The 16,900-nt window shown below is 46.7% G+C and overlaps 1 protein-coding gene across 2 annotated transcripts in view; it reads right to left on the bottom strand.

The window, feature by feature from the left end:
• FLVCR1 (FLVCR heme transporter 1) overlaps positions 1 to 16,900 on the bottom strand; it is a 107,845-nt gene that overhangs the window by 11,342 nt on the left and 79,603 nt on the right. For both annotated transcript variants that reach the window (XM_033938722.1, XM_033938724.1), the window contains exon 8: positions 419 to 530. In XM_033938722.1, the coding sequence (XP_033794613.1) occupies positions 419 to 530 (112 nt within the window). The remainder of the gene's footprint in view (positions 1 to 418; positions 531 to 16,900) is intronic.

Below are 16,900 nucleotides of genomic sequence, written 5' to 3'. Positions count from 1 at the left end.
TTATTTCCATGCATCTGCCTACCTTACAATGGGATCTTATTACCACAATCACTCCATATACCAAACACAAATTAATTTCTGTCAGTTCTTAACATAAGCTTTTCCTTTGTCAGCATGTTTTTTCTGAGAATTTCAATTTATAAACTTTAATACTGCTATTCAGTTTGATTCTATCATAGCCAATTTAAAATAACCTTTTACAGACAGTTCCACAAGTCACCTGTCTCATTTACCCCAAATAATTTCAAAGTTAATCTCCTTGTTATCACGCTGCATGCTTTTATTTTCCAGTTTTAATTATTAATAGCAGCAGGTATCAATAACTGGAACCAGCAAATGGTGGCAGAACACAAGCCTTCTATGAAACAAGTCAATACTTATCTGTGATAAAAGCCACCTAAAACTGACCAATACTTACCCGTCAGAATGATACCCAGGAACATCCAGGAACATAGAAAGATATTTCCTGCCTTAGGACCATGCTTAGTTGTGAGAGTTCCTTGAACCAATGTAAAAATAATTCCAAAAATCTATAAAACAATCACATAGAAATTGTTTTATTAAACCAATTTTTTACAATTTTAAATTTTTTTACAATTTCAATTTTAAAGCAAATTGTAAAATCGGACTGAAAAGGAAACAAAAATCTTTTCTTGATAGATTAAGTATCTAGTACTACTACTACTACTATTTATTATTTCTATAGCACTGAAAAGGACACGCAGCGCTGTACATACAATAGACAGTCCCTGCTCAGAAAAGCTTACAATCTAATTTAGACAGGACATTACAGGGTTGGGGAGATAATGGTAGAGGAGATGATACAGTGGGTATAGGTATCTGACAGTAACATAGTAACATAGTAGATGACGGCAGATAAAGACCCGAATGGTCCATCCAGTCTGCCCAATCTGATTCAATTTAAATTATTATTTTTATTTTTTTTCTTCTTAGCTATTTCTGGGCGAGAATCCAAAGCTTTACCCGGTACTGTGCTTGGGTTCCAACTGCCGAAATCTCTGTTAAGACTTACTCCCATCTACACCCTCCCAGCCATTGAACCCCTCCCCTGCCCATCCTCCTCCAAACGGCCATGCACAGACACAGACCGTACAAGTCTGCCCAGTAACTGGCCTAGTTCAATCTTTAATATTATTTTCTGATTCTAAATCTTCTGTGTTCATCCCACGCTTCTTTGAACTCAGTCACAGTTTTACTCTCCACCACCTCTCTCGGGAGCGCATTCCAGGCATCCACCACCCTCTCCGTAAAGTAGAATTTCCTAACATTGCCCCTGAATCTACCACCCCTCAACCTCAAATTATGTCCTCTGGTTTTACCATTTTCCTTTCTCTGGAAAAGATTTTGTTCTACGTTAATACCCTTTAAGTATTTGAACGTCTGAATCATATCCCCCCTGTCTCTCCTTTCCTCTAGGGTATACATATTCAGGGCTTCCAGTCTCTCCTCATACGTCTTCTGGCGCAAGCCTCCTATCATTTTCGTCGCCCTCCTCTGGACCGCCTCAAGTCTTCTTACGTCTTTCGCCAGATACGGTCTCCAAAACTGAACACAATACTCCAAGTGGGGCCTCACCAATGACCTGTACAGGCGCATCAACACCTTCTTCCTTCTACTGACTACGCCTCTCTTTATACAGCCCAGAATCCTTCTGGCAGCAGCCACTGCCTTGTCACACTGTTTTTTCGCCTTTAGATCTTCGGACACTATCACCCCAAGGTCCCTCTCCCCGTCCGTGCATATCAGCTTCTCTCCTCCCAGCATATACGGTTCCTTCCTATTATTAATCCCCAAATGCATTACTCTGCATTTCTTTGCATTGAATTTTAGTTGCCAGGCATTAGACCATTCCTCTAACTTTTGCAGATCCTTTTTCATATTTTCCACTCCCTCTTCGGTGTCTACTCTGTTACAAATCTTGGTATCATCTGCAAAAAGGCACACTTTTCCTTCTAACCCTTCAGCAATGTCACTTACATACATATTGACAGCAATGAGTGGGAGTTATGAGTTGAAAGCAGTTTCAAAAAAGTGAGCCTTTAGCTTGGATTTGAACACTGCCAGGTATTGGACACAACGTATTGATTCAGGCAGCCTGTTCCAGGCATATGGTGCCGCAAGAAAGAAGGGACGGAGTCTGGAGTTGAAAGTGGAAGAGAAGGGTACAGATAAGAGGGGCTTGCCCAATGAGCGGAGATCACAGGGGGAGATAAGTGAGGAGAGATATTGGGGGGCTTCAGAGTGAATGCACTTGTAAGTCAGCAAGAGTAGTTTAAACTGTATTCAGAAATGGATGGGGAGCCAATGAAGTTACTTGAGGAGAGGGGTAATGTGAGAATAGTGGCTCTCACGGAATATGAGTCATGCAGCAGAATTTTGAACAGACTGAAGAGGTGAGACGGGTGCATGGGAGGCCCAAGAGAAGTATGTTGCAGTAGTCTAAGCGCGAGGTGATGAGAGTGTGGATAAGGGTTTTGATAGTGTGTTCAGAGAGAAGAGGACGGATTTTGGTAATATTATAGAGGAGGAAACGACAAGATTTGGCGGTTTGTTGGATCTGAGCAGAGAAGGAGAGAGAAGAGTCAAAGATCACCCCAAAGATGTGAGCAGACAAGACAAGGAGGAGGATAATGTTATTCACAGAAATAGAGAACGGCGAGAGGGGGGATATGAATTTAGGGGGAAAGATAAGGAGTTCAATTTTAGATGGTAGTGAGACATCCAAGCGGCAATGTTGGACAGGCAGGCTAAAATTCAGGCTTGAACTCCTGTAGAGATATCTGGTGTGAAGAGGAAGATCTGGGAGTTGTCAGCATAGAGGCGATATTGAAAACCATGAGAGGATATCAGTGTACCAAGAGAGCGGGTATATATGGGAAAAGAGGAGAGGGCCCAGGACAGAGCCTTGGGGTATGCCAATAGACAGTGGGATGGCGGTGGAGGAGGATCCACCGTAACATACGCTGAAGGTATGATGAGAGAGATAGGAAAAAAAATCAGGAGAGAGCAGAACCCTGGAATCCCAGCGAGGACAATTTGTCGAGGAGGTGGTGATCCACAGTGTCGAAGACAGCAGACAGATCGAGAAGAATGAGGATAGAGTAGAGTCTATTGGATTTGGCCAGGAACCGGTCGTTAAGAGATTTTAGCAAAGGCAGTTTCTGTAGCGTGGAAAGGGCGAAAGCCCAATTGAAGAGTGTCAAGAATATTACAAGAAGGAATTCCAGGCAATGGCGGTAAACAGCACGTTCGAGTAGTTTGGTTAGGAAGGGGAGGAGGGATATAGGGCAGTAGGTTGGAGGGGGGATGTAGGGTCTAGTGATTGTAATTAATGTATAAATAGTCAATGGGTTTTAGCTCTTAAGAAACCTTTGTGCATTTCACCCAGGGCTGCACTGACTCTGCTAGTTACTGAAGCATGGGGAAAGCATAACCTGTCAAAGAATTTTTGAACAAAAGTAGTTCAACTTTAAATCAGGAGAGAAGGATAAAAAGATCCAGATATTTGAAAATGCCAATCAGTACTAATCAAACTCTGATCAAGCAATGGAAAGTTATGGATTCTGTTAATATCAAGCAATAATCAGAAAGATTTCAGATACAACTGCCAGGAAACTTTGAAGGGATGCAAAGAAAACCCCACAAGCAACTTCTACTGAAACATATGCTTCTCTAAAACAAAGTGGTGTGGGCGTGGCTTGGCGCACACACAAGATGGTGGTGTGATTGTAACGCTCCTCTAACCCAGGCAACAGTTTGAATCTTTGAAAGTATCTTGCGGCTTTTTTTTTCTTCCCCAAAGAAGTGAAATAGTTTTATGACTATGGCGTGTACACTTCAAGCAAAGATTGATGCAGCTTTTGCAGTGGCAGGGACAGCGAAGCGCGTCAAACATGATATAACTTGATGATATAACATGATATAACCAGGATCAGGTAACATCATCTAAAGCGCCTCTTCCGGAGGAAGCAACGGAAGTACTGGATAAAAATGAAGTAATGGCAGAACTGCGGAATATACAAAATATGCTCCAGGATAACACAAATAAAAATCAGTGAAGTAAAGGAGGAAGTGTTAAACATAAATAGATGGAAGTCGCTAACCGAAGATTGTCTTTACTGGAAAATAAAATGGAAATGAATTCAAAGCAATGTAAAGCTATAAACTATAAAAGAAATGCAGAAACAATTGGAAGACTATGAAAACAGTGGAAAAAGAAAGAATGTGAAAATTATTGGCTTAGCTGAAGATTTGGAAGGAGGGAATGTTATTAAATTTTTGGAAAACCTGTTACCAAAACTACTACAATTAAATTTGAAACAGCCCCTAGAAATAGAACGAACACACAGGATTCCATATAAACAGTCAGCATAGTCAAGTAAAACTAAGGCCTTTAATTTTCAAACTTTTACGTTTCCAGCAGGCAATTGAGATATTAAACTTGGCAAAAACGGACAAAAACTTAAATTATAAGGGCTCCAAGTTATTATTTGTGCCTGATTTTGCAAAAAAAAAAAAAAAAAATATGGCGAACACAAGAAAGCAGCTCCTCATGTTAAGACCTCTAATGAGAGAAAAAGGGCTTACTTATGGATTATATTATCCCACAAAAATGAGAGTGACCAATGGAAATAAGTCCGTATTTTTTGAAGATCCGGAAAAATTAAAAGATTTCTTGTCAAATAATGAACCAATGTCTACGTAAAGGAACCAGATTTAATAATCTAGACAAAGTGATGTCTTTTGGTTTCTGGATATGTTATTACAACTGGAGGAGGGACTTGAAGAGCTTATGGAGGAAAGAAGAAAAAGAGTATGATTTTTGGATGCAATACAAAATTAAAATATTGCTTCTCAGAGTTATGTCATAAGATACAAGGGATTGGTCTTGAAGATGGAATGGAGTTATCAGAGAATTTAAACCCTACTGTGTCAAGAGGAGCTTAAAAAAATAGCATACTAGGAGATTTGTTATATCTTGGCACAACTTTTTAATTTCTGTTAGTTGGAATATTCAGGCATTGCAAGTTTAAGTGGAAGATGAGCTTCTCCAATATGCTTTAGGTCTCTAGGAAGATAACCAGATTAGTAGAAACAAAGGTGTAAATAAGGTGTTCTAAACTATTCAAAAGACTAGGATTGAGGATTCCCTAATCAATTTCAGGGACTGTCAAAGATTCCAAATGGAACACATTATCACCTTTTTCAGGAATCTAATTTGTAGATGATTCTTTTCACCTGTCATCTCAATGGCACGATTATATTTTGTCAGGAACCACGAGATCAGTCTTACAGGAGTGGGTTTTATTAGTTGGGTTTGTCATTGATACTATTTGACTTTCATTATCAAAACATTTAAGTTGTTGTTGGGAAGAGTTACATGGTCTCTTCAGGGAAGAGTTACATGGTCTCTTCATTTATTACAGGAAAAGGAATTTATATGTTAACTAGCTTTATAGCCCGTTACATTAACGGGTGCTAGAATATATGTGTGTCTGTCTTTATTTCTTTCTCTCTCTGTCTCCTTAGCCGCTTTTTCCTGTCCATTCTCCCTTATTTTTACCTCCCCTGTGTCCACCACCACCCCTTCACTGCTCCCCTTATCCAGCAGCAGCCCTTCTCCCTTTGTTTTACCTCCCCCCTGTCCATCAGCACCTCTTCCTGCTCCCCCTGTCCAGCAGTAAGCCTCCCTTCATTTTTCCCCCGTGTCCATCATCACCTCTTCCTGCTCCCTCTATCCAGCAGTAGGCCTCCCTTCATTTCCCCCCTATCCATCAGCACCTCTTCCTGCTCCCCAAGTCCAGCAGTAGGCCTCCTTTCATTCCCCCCCCGTGTCCATCAGCACCTCTTCCTGCTCCCCCTGTCCAACAATAGGCCTCCATTCCTTTTCCCCCCATCTATCATCACCTCTTCCTGCTCCCTCTGTCCAGCAGTGGGCCTCCCTTCATTTCCCCCCCTGTCCATCAGCACCTCTTCCTGCTCCCCATGTCCAGCAGTAGGCCTCCCTTCATTCCCCCCCCCCGTGTCCATCAGCACCTCTTCCTGCTCCCCCTGTCCAACAATAGGCCTCCATTCCTTTTCCCCCATCCATCATCACCTCTTCCTGCTCCCTCTGTCCAGCAGTAGGCCTCCCTTCATTTCCCCCCCCGTGTCCATCAGCACCTCTTCCTGCTCCCCCTGTCCAACAATAGGCCTCCATTCCTTTCCCCCCGTCCATCATCACCTCTTCCTGCTCCCTCTGTCCAGCAGTCGGCCTCCCTTCATTTCCCCCCTGTCCATCAGCACCTCTTCCTGCTCCCCCTGTCCAGCAGTAGGCCTCCCTTCATTTCAACCCCCCCGTCCATCAGCACCTCTTTCTGTTCCCCCTGTCAAGCAATAAGCCTCCCTTCCTTTTTCCCCCCTATCCATCATCACCTCTTCCTGCTCCCTTTGTCCAGCAATAGACCTCCCTTCATTCCCCCCCCTGTCCATCAGCACCCCTTCCTGCTCCCCCTGTCCACGGGAGTTAGTACAGGGCCGGTGTCTGCCATTCTCCCCAGAGTCCTTGCGCCCCCTCCCCTTCCCTTCCCACGGACCTGACTACCTACCCGGCGATTCAAGCAGCGTGTACAGCAGTATTCACACGCTGCTTCGGGTCCTTCTACTGCCCTGATTTACTCTGGCACGTCTCTGATGACATCATCAGAGACGCGGCAGAGCAAATCAGGGAAGTAGAAGGGCCCGAAGCAGCGTGTGAAGACTGGTGCACACGCTGCTTGAATCGCCAAGGTAGTCGGGTCCGCGGGAAGGGGGGTGAGCGGAAAAGGACTCGGACTCCTGTGTTCTGTCGCGGAGGGTGGCCAGGCTCCATTTCAGCTGCAGGGAAGGCTCACTGCCCCAGCTCCTTACCCGTCCGCAGTCCGGGCCAGGCCTCCCGCGCTTTCTCAGTGGCCCGGCTCGCTCGGTTGTTGTTTTTTTTTGTTTACCTGGCCACTCCACTTCCTGCATTCGCTGCTCTCCGTCAGTGACGTAATAAGCGCGCATGCGCACTTGTCTTGCCACATCCAGACAGAAAAGGGATCAGGGAACACGCGAGGCAAGTGCGCATGCGCGGCAAGCATTTTATTATTTAAGATTTATTTCTTGTTTATATGAATTGTTTGTCATAATGGATATTGACGTACAGATATTAAAATTAGTTATGGGTAAAGATTAATTGCAACTATAGGGTTTAATAACAAAAAGGTGGGGTATTAATTTCAGATATAGAAATAAAGATGACCTTATATTAAATATTTAATGTACTTGTGTTTGATCTTGGGGAAAGAAATAGATATGAACTTCTAAAAATTAATATATTAATATATAAAAGGTTAAATATTATTGATTAACAGACCTTTTTAAGGGGAATTTTAGTTGGATGATTTGCTGAAAAGTTTGAGGATGATATTTGGAAATGGAAAGATATTAATCGTGAGAGTAAAAATTAATGGGGGAATGAATGCTCTATGAACTTATTTATTCATTTTATTTTTTTTATAGGAGGTATAGATAGGGCTTTATGAAAATTTCTTAAAAATGAATGTGTAGAGATTTCATTGTTGTATGGGTATGTAATGAGAGAGTATTTGATTGTAATAAATTAGAGTATAAATTTATTAATTTTTAGTATTGACAAGGGAAGGATGTGATAAAGTTGCCTGAGGGAGGGGGTATTGTGATTACTATTCTTATGTGTATTCCAAGGCAGGCAATATATGTGGGAGGTGGGGGAGGGAAAAGAGAGGGGGATTGTTTAATTGGGGGTCTGGAGGGAGTTTGAGGAAAAATTTAACTTTATAAATTTTAAAAGCTGGGTGATGGTGTCTATTCAATGTAATTTAAATAATTCTAAATATTCATGTTGGATTATGTTTATGGGAATAAAAACCTTATAATGGAGATTAAAATTTTTTCATTAAATGTTAACGGTATTAACCATCAAATAAAAAGGAAAAAAAAATGCTGGCCTTTCTGAAACAACCTTATCAGCTTCTTTGACTGGGTGACGGGGAAGCTGGATATTGGGGAGTCCCTGGACATAGTGTACCTGGACTTTAGCAAAGCATTCGATAGTGTACCACACCGCAAGTTGCTGGGCAAGATGAGTTCTATAGGATTAGGAGACACATTGACGAAATGGGTTGGGAACTGGCTTGGAGGTAGGCTTCAAAGGGTAGTGGTGAATGGCACCCCCTCCGAAAAGACAGAGGTGATCAGTGGAGTGCCACAGGGCTCGGTCTTGGGCCCGATCCTATTCAACATCTTTATAAGGGACTTGACAGAAGGGCTTCGAGGGAAAATAACTTTATTCGCCGATGACGCCAAACTAAGTAATGTAGTGGGCAAATGCACAACGGATGAAGATTCGACACCCGACAACATGATACACGACCTACTCCTACTGGAGCGCTGGTCTAGGACCTGGCAGCTCAGCTTCAATGCCAAAAAATGCAAAGTTATGCACCTGGGCAGCCAAAATCCAAGCAAGATCTATACCCTTAATGGCGAGATCTTAGCAAGAACGGTAGCAGAACGAGACTTGGGGGTGATCGTCGGTGAGGACATGAAGGCTGCCAATCAAGTGGAGCAAGCTTCATCCAAGGCAAGACAAATCATAGGTTGCATACGCAGGGGTTTCGTCAGCCATAAGTCATTATGCCATTGTACAGATCCATGGTGAGACCCCACCTGGAATACTGTGTGCAATTCTGGAGGCCGCATTATCGCAAGGATGTGCTGAGACTGGAGTTGGTTCAGAGAATGGCCACCCGGATGGTCTCGGGACTCAAGGATCTCCCGTACGAGGAACGGCTAGACAAACTGCAGCTGTACTCACTCCAGGAGCGCAGGGAGAGGGGGGACATGATCGAGACGTTCAAGTATCTCACGGGCCGCATTGAGACTGAGGAAGATATCTTCTTTTTCAGGGGTCCAGCGACAACAAGAGGGCATCCGTGGAAAATCAGAGGCGGAAAACTACGAGGTGACACCAGGAAATTCTTTTTCACTGAAAGGGTGGTTGATCGCTGGAATAGTCTTCCACTGCAGGTGATTGAGGCTAGTAGCATGCCTGATTTTAAAGCCAAATGGGATCGACACATGGGATCTATTCACAGGGCAAAGGGAGGGGAGGGACAGTAGGGTGGGCAGACTTGATGGGCCGTGGCCCTTATCTGCCGTCTATTTCTATGTTTCTATGTAACAGAATGCTGACCATATATTATATACAGGAGACCTGTCAATGATAGAATCAAAAAAGTTAGAAGGGGGTTGGGTGAAGCAATGTTTTTCTGCCTCTACCATTGGGAAAAAAGCTGGGGTTGCCATACTAATAAACAAAAAATGTCCAGCTAATTTTCAATTGATTGATGCTGATCTAATGGGTAGGTGGGTTCATGTGAAAATGAGCATGGGAAATAATACCCTGGAATTGTTTAATGTATGTGCCCCAAATTCGAATCAAGGTGAATTTTTTAAAGAGTTGCAACAATTAATACCCCCACTGGCTGCTTCTAATTTAGTAGTAGCTGGAGATTTCAATGCTGTAATGGATCCTTTATTGGATAAAAAAAAACCAAGTAAAATTATGAAATCGTTAGGATTAGACAATTTAGTGCAATCTTGTGATTTGAAAGATATATGGCGGATACTTCATTTTGATGATCGGGAATTTTCATTTTGCTCACAAGTTCAATAAACATGATTTAAAAAAAAAAAAAAAAAAAGACCCCAAAAAAAGTTCATAAATCTTTTTCAAGAATAGATTATATCTTTGTCTCAAATCAAATAGTACAAGTGACAAAAGCTTCCATAGATTCTATCATTTTATCTGATCATAGTGGTGTATGGATTGAATTTAATTTTGATAAGCAGGATTATAGCAGGTCTGTATGGAGATTCAATAATTCATTGATTGTGGATTCAAATTTCCTTGAAGAATTTAAATTAAAAATGATTGAATTTTTTCAAATTAACATTTCAGAAGAAATTGCCATAGAAACATTATGGGATGCATTTAAAGCTACAATGCGAGGTAATATTATTTCATATTCGGCATTTCTTAGAAAACAACTTAAAAAACAATTTTCTAATTTGGAAAAAGAAATTAAAAAGTTGGAATCTAAATTAATTGATAAATGGGAGCAAAATACTCTACAGGCTCTTTTAAAAGCAAAGGGTAAATATAATGAGATATCTTCAAAGTTGGTAAGGAAAGACTTGTTTTCCCAACAAACTGTATTATGGAAGCTCAAATAAGGCGGGAAGATTATTGGCAAATTATCTTAAAGCAAAGAAAAGAAGAACAAAAATTGTTGCAATAAAGGACGAGAAAGGTGATAAAATACTTTCAATTTGAGTATGTGTAAGTCAATTTCTAAATTTTTATAAAGACTTATATTCTTCTGAGCCATATGAAGGTAGAGAAAAAGATGGTTTAGAATTTTTGAATCTTATTGAAGTGCCAAAAATTCCTGAACATATTAAAAAAAGTTTAGAAGAGCCTATATCATTAAAAGAATTAGAAACAGCGTTGAAATCTCTTAGAGTTGGATCCGCTCCAGGTAGTGATGGTTTCACAGTTGAGTTTTATAAATCATTCCAAATTACCCTATAGCACAGTTACTTACCGTAACAGGTGTTATCCAGGGACAGCAGGCATATACTCTCATATGTGGGTGACGTCATCTACGGAGCCCCGATGCGGACAGCATTTCAAGCAAACTTGATTGAAGATTCAAGCTTGCTGGCTGCACCACGCATGTGTGCCTCCTGCTCCACTAGAGGGCGCATCCCCTCCTCGTGGTCTCCAGTTCACATATCTAGCAAAGAAGCCAACCCCGGGGAGGTGGGCGGGTTGTGAGAATATATGCCTGCTGTCCCTGGATAACACCTGTTACGGTAAGTAACTGTGCTTTATCCCAGGACAAGCAGGCATGATATTCTCACATGTGGGTGACCTCCAAGCTAACTGATAAGGGATGGAGGGAGGTTGGCAATTTAAGAAAATAGGTTACGTAAGACCGATTGGCCAAACCGGCCATCGCTCCTGGACAGTGTATCCAGGCAGTAGTGTGAGGTGAAAGTATGAACCGAAGACCACGTGGCAGCCTTGCAGATATCCTCGATAGGCGTGGACCTGAGGAAAGCTATCGAAGCTGCCATCGCTCGGACCTTATGTCCCGTAACTCGACCACGCAGTGCGAGACCAGCCTGAGCGTAGCAGAAGGAAATACAAGCAGCTAACCAGTTGGACAGGGTGCGCTTGGAAACTGGGTGCCCAACCTGTTAGGGTCGAAGGACAAAAACAACTGGGGGGGCCGTCCGATGAGACTGGGTGCGTTGGAGGTAGAAGGCCAACGCCCGCTGGCAGTCGAGTGTGTGAAGCGCCACCTCTCCGGGATGAGAGTGGGGCTTGGGGAAGAACACAGGTAGAACAATGGACTGGTTGAGATGAAAATCAGACACCACCTTAGGCAAAAACTTAGGGTGAGTGCGGAGGACCACCTTGTCATGGTGGAATACCGTGAAAGGTGGGTCCGCCACCAAGGCCTGCAGCTCACTAACCCTCCGAGCAGAAGTGAGGGCGAGTAGGAAGATCACTTTCCAAGTGAGAAACTTAAGATGACACTTATCCATAGGCTCAAATGGAGGTTTCATCAGTTGAGCTAGAACCACATTGAGATCCCAAACCACCGGAGGCGGTTTGAGGGGAGGATGAACATTCAGGAGCCCCTTCATGAAACGGGAAACTAAGGGATGGAGTGAAAGAGCCTTCCCTTCCAGGGGCTGATGAAAGGCAGCGATGGTGCTGAGATGGACTCGAATGGAATTGGTCTTCAGGCCAGAGTGAGATAAATGGAGTAAATACTCCAGAACCAAGGACACAGGGACCGACACCGGGTCCTGGCGGTGAGAGGAGCACCAGGATGAGAATCTAGTCCACTTCTGAGAATAGCAGAGTCTAGTCGAGACCTTCCGAGAAGCCTCCAACACTTCCCTGACCGACTGGGATACAGGGAAGGAAGTCAAGGGGAAAGAAACCAAGCAGTCAGATGAAGAGACTGAAGATTGGGATGTAACAGTAAACCCCGACTCTGAGATAGCAGAGAGGGAAAGACAGGCAGAAGTAGAGGTTCCCTGACACTGAGTTGAAGTAGCAGGGAGAACCAAGGCTGGCGGGGCCATCGAGGAGCGATCAGGATCAGAGTGGCCCTCAGAGATTTTAGATGGACCAGCGTCCTCGGAATCAGAGGAAACGGCGGGAACGCATAGAGGAACTTTCCCTCCCAATCTAGGAGGAAGGTATCGGCCTCGAGACGGTCCGGGGAGTATATCCTTGAACAGAAGAGAGGCAGTTTTTGATTGTCGGGGGAGGCTAACAGGTCTATCTGGGGAGTCCCCCACGTGTCGAACACCTGTCGCAGCACCTGAGAGTGCAGAGACCATTCGTGTGGCTGGAGGAGGCGGCTGAGCCTGTCCGCCAGGCAGTTTTGTTCCCCTTGGATGTAAACCGCTCGAAGGGAGATGTTTTGGGAGACCCCCACTCCCAGAGCCGTAAGGCCTCCTGGCAGAGGGGCCAAGACCCCGTCCCTCCTTGCTTGTTTACGTAGTACATTGCCACCTGGTTGTCCGTGTGGACGAGAACCACCCGGTCGTGAAGCAGATGCTGAAAAGCCACCGCGGCGAGGTAAATGGCCCGAAGCTCCAGCACGTTGATGTGGCAGTGACGGTCCTCTGTGGTCCATAGGCCTTGTGTGTGTAGACCGTCTACATGAGCCCCCCAAGCGTACTCCGACAAGTCCGTGGTTAGGACCTTGTGGTGTGGCGGGGCGAGAAAGAGCAAACCCTTGGAAAGATTCGAAGAGTCGGCCCACCAACGGAGCGATCTTTGCAAGGAAGGAGTCACTGTCACGTGGCGGTAGATCGGGTCCCGATCCTGTCGCCATTGTGATGCCAAGGTCCACTGTGGTAACCGCAGATGGAGGCGGGCAAGCGGGGTAACGTGGACTGTGGAGGCCATATGGCCGAGGAGCGTCATCATCTGTCGTGCCGAGACGGTAGTTGATCGAGACTTGTCGGCTCAGATTTACCAACACCTCCCGACGCTGAGGAGGGAGGAAGGAACGCAGACGGTCCGTGTCCAGCACGGCCCCGATGAATTGTAAGGACTGAGAGGGGCATAGCTGGGAAGTTTATCTCGAACCCAGACACTGAAGCGCAGTAATAGTCTGTTGGGTCGCTGAGATAACCCCCTCCCTGGTCGAGGCTTTGATCAACCAATCGTCCAGGTAGGGGAATACCTGCAGACCCTGGGAGCGCAAGGTAGCCGCGACTACTACGAGGCACTTCGTGAAGACTCGGGGGGACGAGGACAGGCCGAAGGGGAGGACCCGATATTGCAGGTGGAGGTCCCCCACCTGAAAGCGCAGGAACCTGCGGCAAGCAGGGTGCACCGAACATGGGTGTAGGCCTCCTTCATATCGAGGGAGCAGAGCCAATCGCCTTCGCTGATCAAGGGGTAAAGGATCGGAAGGGAAAGCATCCGAAACTTTTCCCATACCAGAAACTTGTTCAGGCGCCTTAAGTCCAGGATCGGGCGCAGGTCTCCCGTCTTCTTCGGTACCAGGAAGTAGCGGGAGTAAAATCCTTGGCCCCTTTGATTTTGGGGGACCGGCTCCACCGCCTGCAGGCGGAGGAGGTCCTGTGCCTCGGAGAGGAGGGGCAACTGCGCTCGGTTTGGAGGACACGCACTCGGTGGGCTGTCGGGGGGTACCTCCCGAAAGTTGAGCGAGTACCCTGATGAGATCACGCCAAGGACCCATGAGTCCGACGTGATGGCTTTCCAGCGAGGGTAGTAGGCTTGAAGGCGGCCCCCGATGGGGAGGGGGCCGGGTGGAGGTACGGAGGGGGCCCGCCCCCGTCCGCTCATTCCGTCAAAAGGACGGAGATGGCTTCGCCGAAGCCGTGGGCTGTGACTTTGGTGGAGCCCTAGAGTGAGCCTGGGGGCGTCGCGGCGGTGGTCTTGAAAAGGCCGGTGTGGACTTCTGGGGGTAGCGTCGAGGTTATCCCCGGAAGGGGCGAGAGGTCTGTGGTTTAGGCTTCTGTCGGACAAGACACACGAATGAGCGTTCGTGTTCGGACAGCTGTTTCGTAGCAGCTTCGATGGTGTCGTCAAAGAGTTCCTTCCCGACGCAGGGGAGGTTGGCTAGTCGATCTTGCAGGTTGGAGTCCATATCGACGAGTCGTAGCCATGCCAGCCGGCGCATGGCCACCGCGAAGGCTGCGACCCTGGAAGATAGTTTGAAGCTGTCGTAAGCGGCGTGGAACAAGTGTAGCCTGAGGTTGGAAAACTCCTCGAGGAGGAGGCTGAACTCTGTCTGGCGAGGGGTGGGTAAGCTCTCCGAGAAGGAGGCGAGCCGCCCAATGAGGTGCTTCAGGTAGGAGGAAAAAGTGAAGGTGTAATTCAGGACTCTGGTGGTCATCATAGAGTTCTGGTACAACCGGCGTCCGAATTTGTCCAGTGTCCGGCCTTTGCGTCCAGGGGGATCCGCCGCGGACACCCTCGAGGGGTGAGCTTTTTTCAGAGATGATTCCACCAGCAGGGATTGGTGGGACAGCTGTGGTTGCTCAAACCCCGGGTGAGGTACCTTCCGGTACTTAGACTCCATTTTGGATGGGACCGCCGTCACCATGTAAGGAGTCTCGAGGTTCCTGATAAGGGTCTGCCTGAGTACCTGGTTCAGTGGTAGCCGGAGGGACTCTCGGGGCGGGGAAGGCATATCCAGCTCCGCCAGGTATTCCTTGGAGTACCTTGAGTCAGATTGTAGGTCCAAGTCAAGGGCACGTCCCATGTCCTGGACGAACCTCGTGAAGGATGGTCGATGGGGTCCCGTGGCCCCTTGCGGGGACGGTGACAGAGACCACCGTTTGGCTGAGAATGAAGAAGAAGCCTCCCTCGAATAGCGGGGCTCTCACTCGGATCCTCGGTCCGATACCGGAGACGCGCTGTGAAAGTGCTCCGGGGTCGAGGAACTGCGTCGCCTCGAGGAGCCCCTCGGGGACGACGCCGGGGTTCTGGGGACCGACCGGTGCCTGGTCGGGGATCCCTCCCCGGACTCCCTCGGCGAAAGCCTAGGGCCTCGGGCTGGAGCTCCAGACCGAGGGGGAGTCAATAGGAGTTGTGGGTTGGTAAGAGACAGCTCGGTGACCCTTAGCGGCTCCCCCGATCGAGTCGAGGGGGTGCGCCCTCGTACCGGAGGGGAACTCCGGGCTTTCTTAGAGAGGGGTCTCGATTTTCGTTTTGAATGCCTCGAATGCCTCTGGGAGGAATCCGATGAAGAGGAGAGGCGACGAGAACGGCGTGGTTTTCCTCGAGGGGTCTCGGCGCGTTGCTCAGGCTGGTCCGGCGCTTGCGAGGTCGAGGCCGAGGCCAGTTGAAGGTGAGCCATGGCAGCGGATAGCTCCGTTGTGATCATTGCTCGGAGCAGGTCCTGGAATACGGGCACGGACAGCATCGATGGCATGTCCAAGGCCGCTGTGCTCTCCACCGGGGACGATCTCGCTTCGGAGCATTCCCGAGGGGTGGAGGCACGTCCCGAGGTCTTCGGGGTTTTTACCGGGGCCGTGGGTAAGGAGTTTCCACTTTGTGCGGCCATTGTCCCCGAGGTTGGCTTCTTTGACGATGTGGAACCTGAGGAAGAAGAGGGGACTTACCCGGGGCAGAGGACTTATGAGAGCTTGAGGTAATGTAATGTAATGTAATGTAATGTAATGTAATTTATTTCTTATATACCGCTACATCCGTTAGGTTCTAAGCGGTTTACAGAAAACATACATTAAGATTAGAAATAGGAAAGGTACTTGAAAAATTCCCTTACTGTCCCGAAGGCTTACAATCTAACTAAAGTACCTGGAGGGTAATAGAGAAGTGAAAAGTAGAGTTAGAGGAAAATAGGTCTTCAAAGTCGAGTCCCGAGGCAGGGCCGATGTACTCGAGGCCGAGATCGAGGCCGGGGCCGATCTCGAGGCCGAGGTCGAGGGTTGATCGGTAGCAAATAGCTCTGCCATGCGGGCCCGTCGTCGTCGGAGCGCCCGCTGTTGAAAAGTTGCACACTGGGGGCAAGTTTCCGTTGGATGGTCGGCCCCCAGACAAAGGATGCACCAGCGATGCGGGTCTGTGAGAGATAGAAGACGCTCGCACCCGGTGCACTTTTTAAAGCCCGTAATGGGCTGGGACATCCAGGCGGCCGCAGCCAATCAGGCCTCGCGGTCGCGGCGATCCGGGAGCCCCCGGATCGCGAGAAAAAAGGCGCAAAAAGCGCGATGAGCAGGAAGAAAAAATTTTTTGTTATGCACAGCGACTTTTACGAAGAAAGGAAAAAAAAAAAAAGAATAGTAAATCGCTGTGCAAAGAAGGCACTAGGGCAGCGCTAAGAAAAACGTGTCTTCTTAGCACAGCGGAAAAAAAATCGAACTGGAGACCACGAGGAGGGGATGCGCCCTCTAGTGGAGCAGGAGGCACAAATGCGTGGTGCAGCCAGCAAGCTTGAATCTTCAATCAAGTTTGCTTGAAATGCTGTCCGCATCGGGGCTCCGTAGATGACGTCACCCACATGTGAGAATATCATGCCTGCTTGTCCTGGGATAATACCTCATTTATTAAATTTATATCAGTCTCAACTAACTAAGGGTTGCATAATAGGTACTATGGCAGAATCATTAACTATAGTTTTGCCAAAGCCAAATAAAAATCCCACTTTGGTTTCAAACTACAGGCCTATCTCATTAATCAATGTAGATGGAAAACTTTTGGCTAAAATATTGGCTTTACATTTAGCCAAAGCTCTCTCTTTTATTA

Source organism: Geotrypetes seraphini, chromosome 3 (genome assembly GCF_902459505.1).
Source record: "Geotrypetes seraphini chromosome 3, aGeoSer1.1, whole genome shotgun sequence".
Lineage (NCBI taxonomy): Eukaryota > Metazoa > Chordata > Amphibia > Gymnophiona > Dermophiidae > Geotrypetes > Geotrypetes seraphini.
The sequence above is the reverse complement of the archived record's forward strand: the minus strand, read 5'-3'. Positions and strand labels throughout refer to the sequence as shown.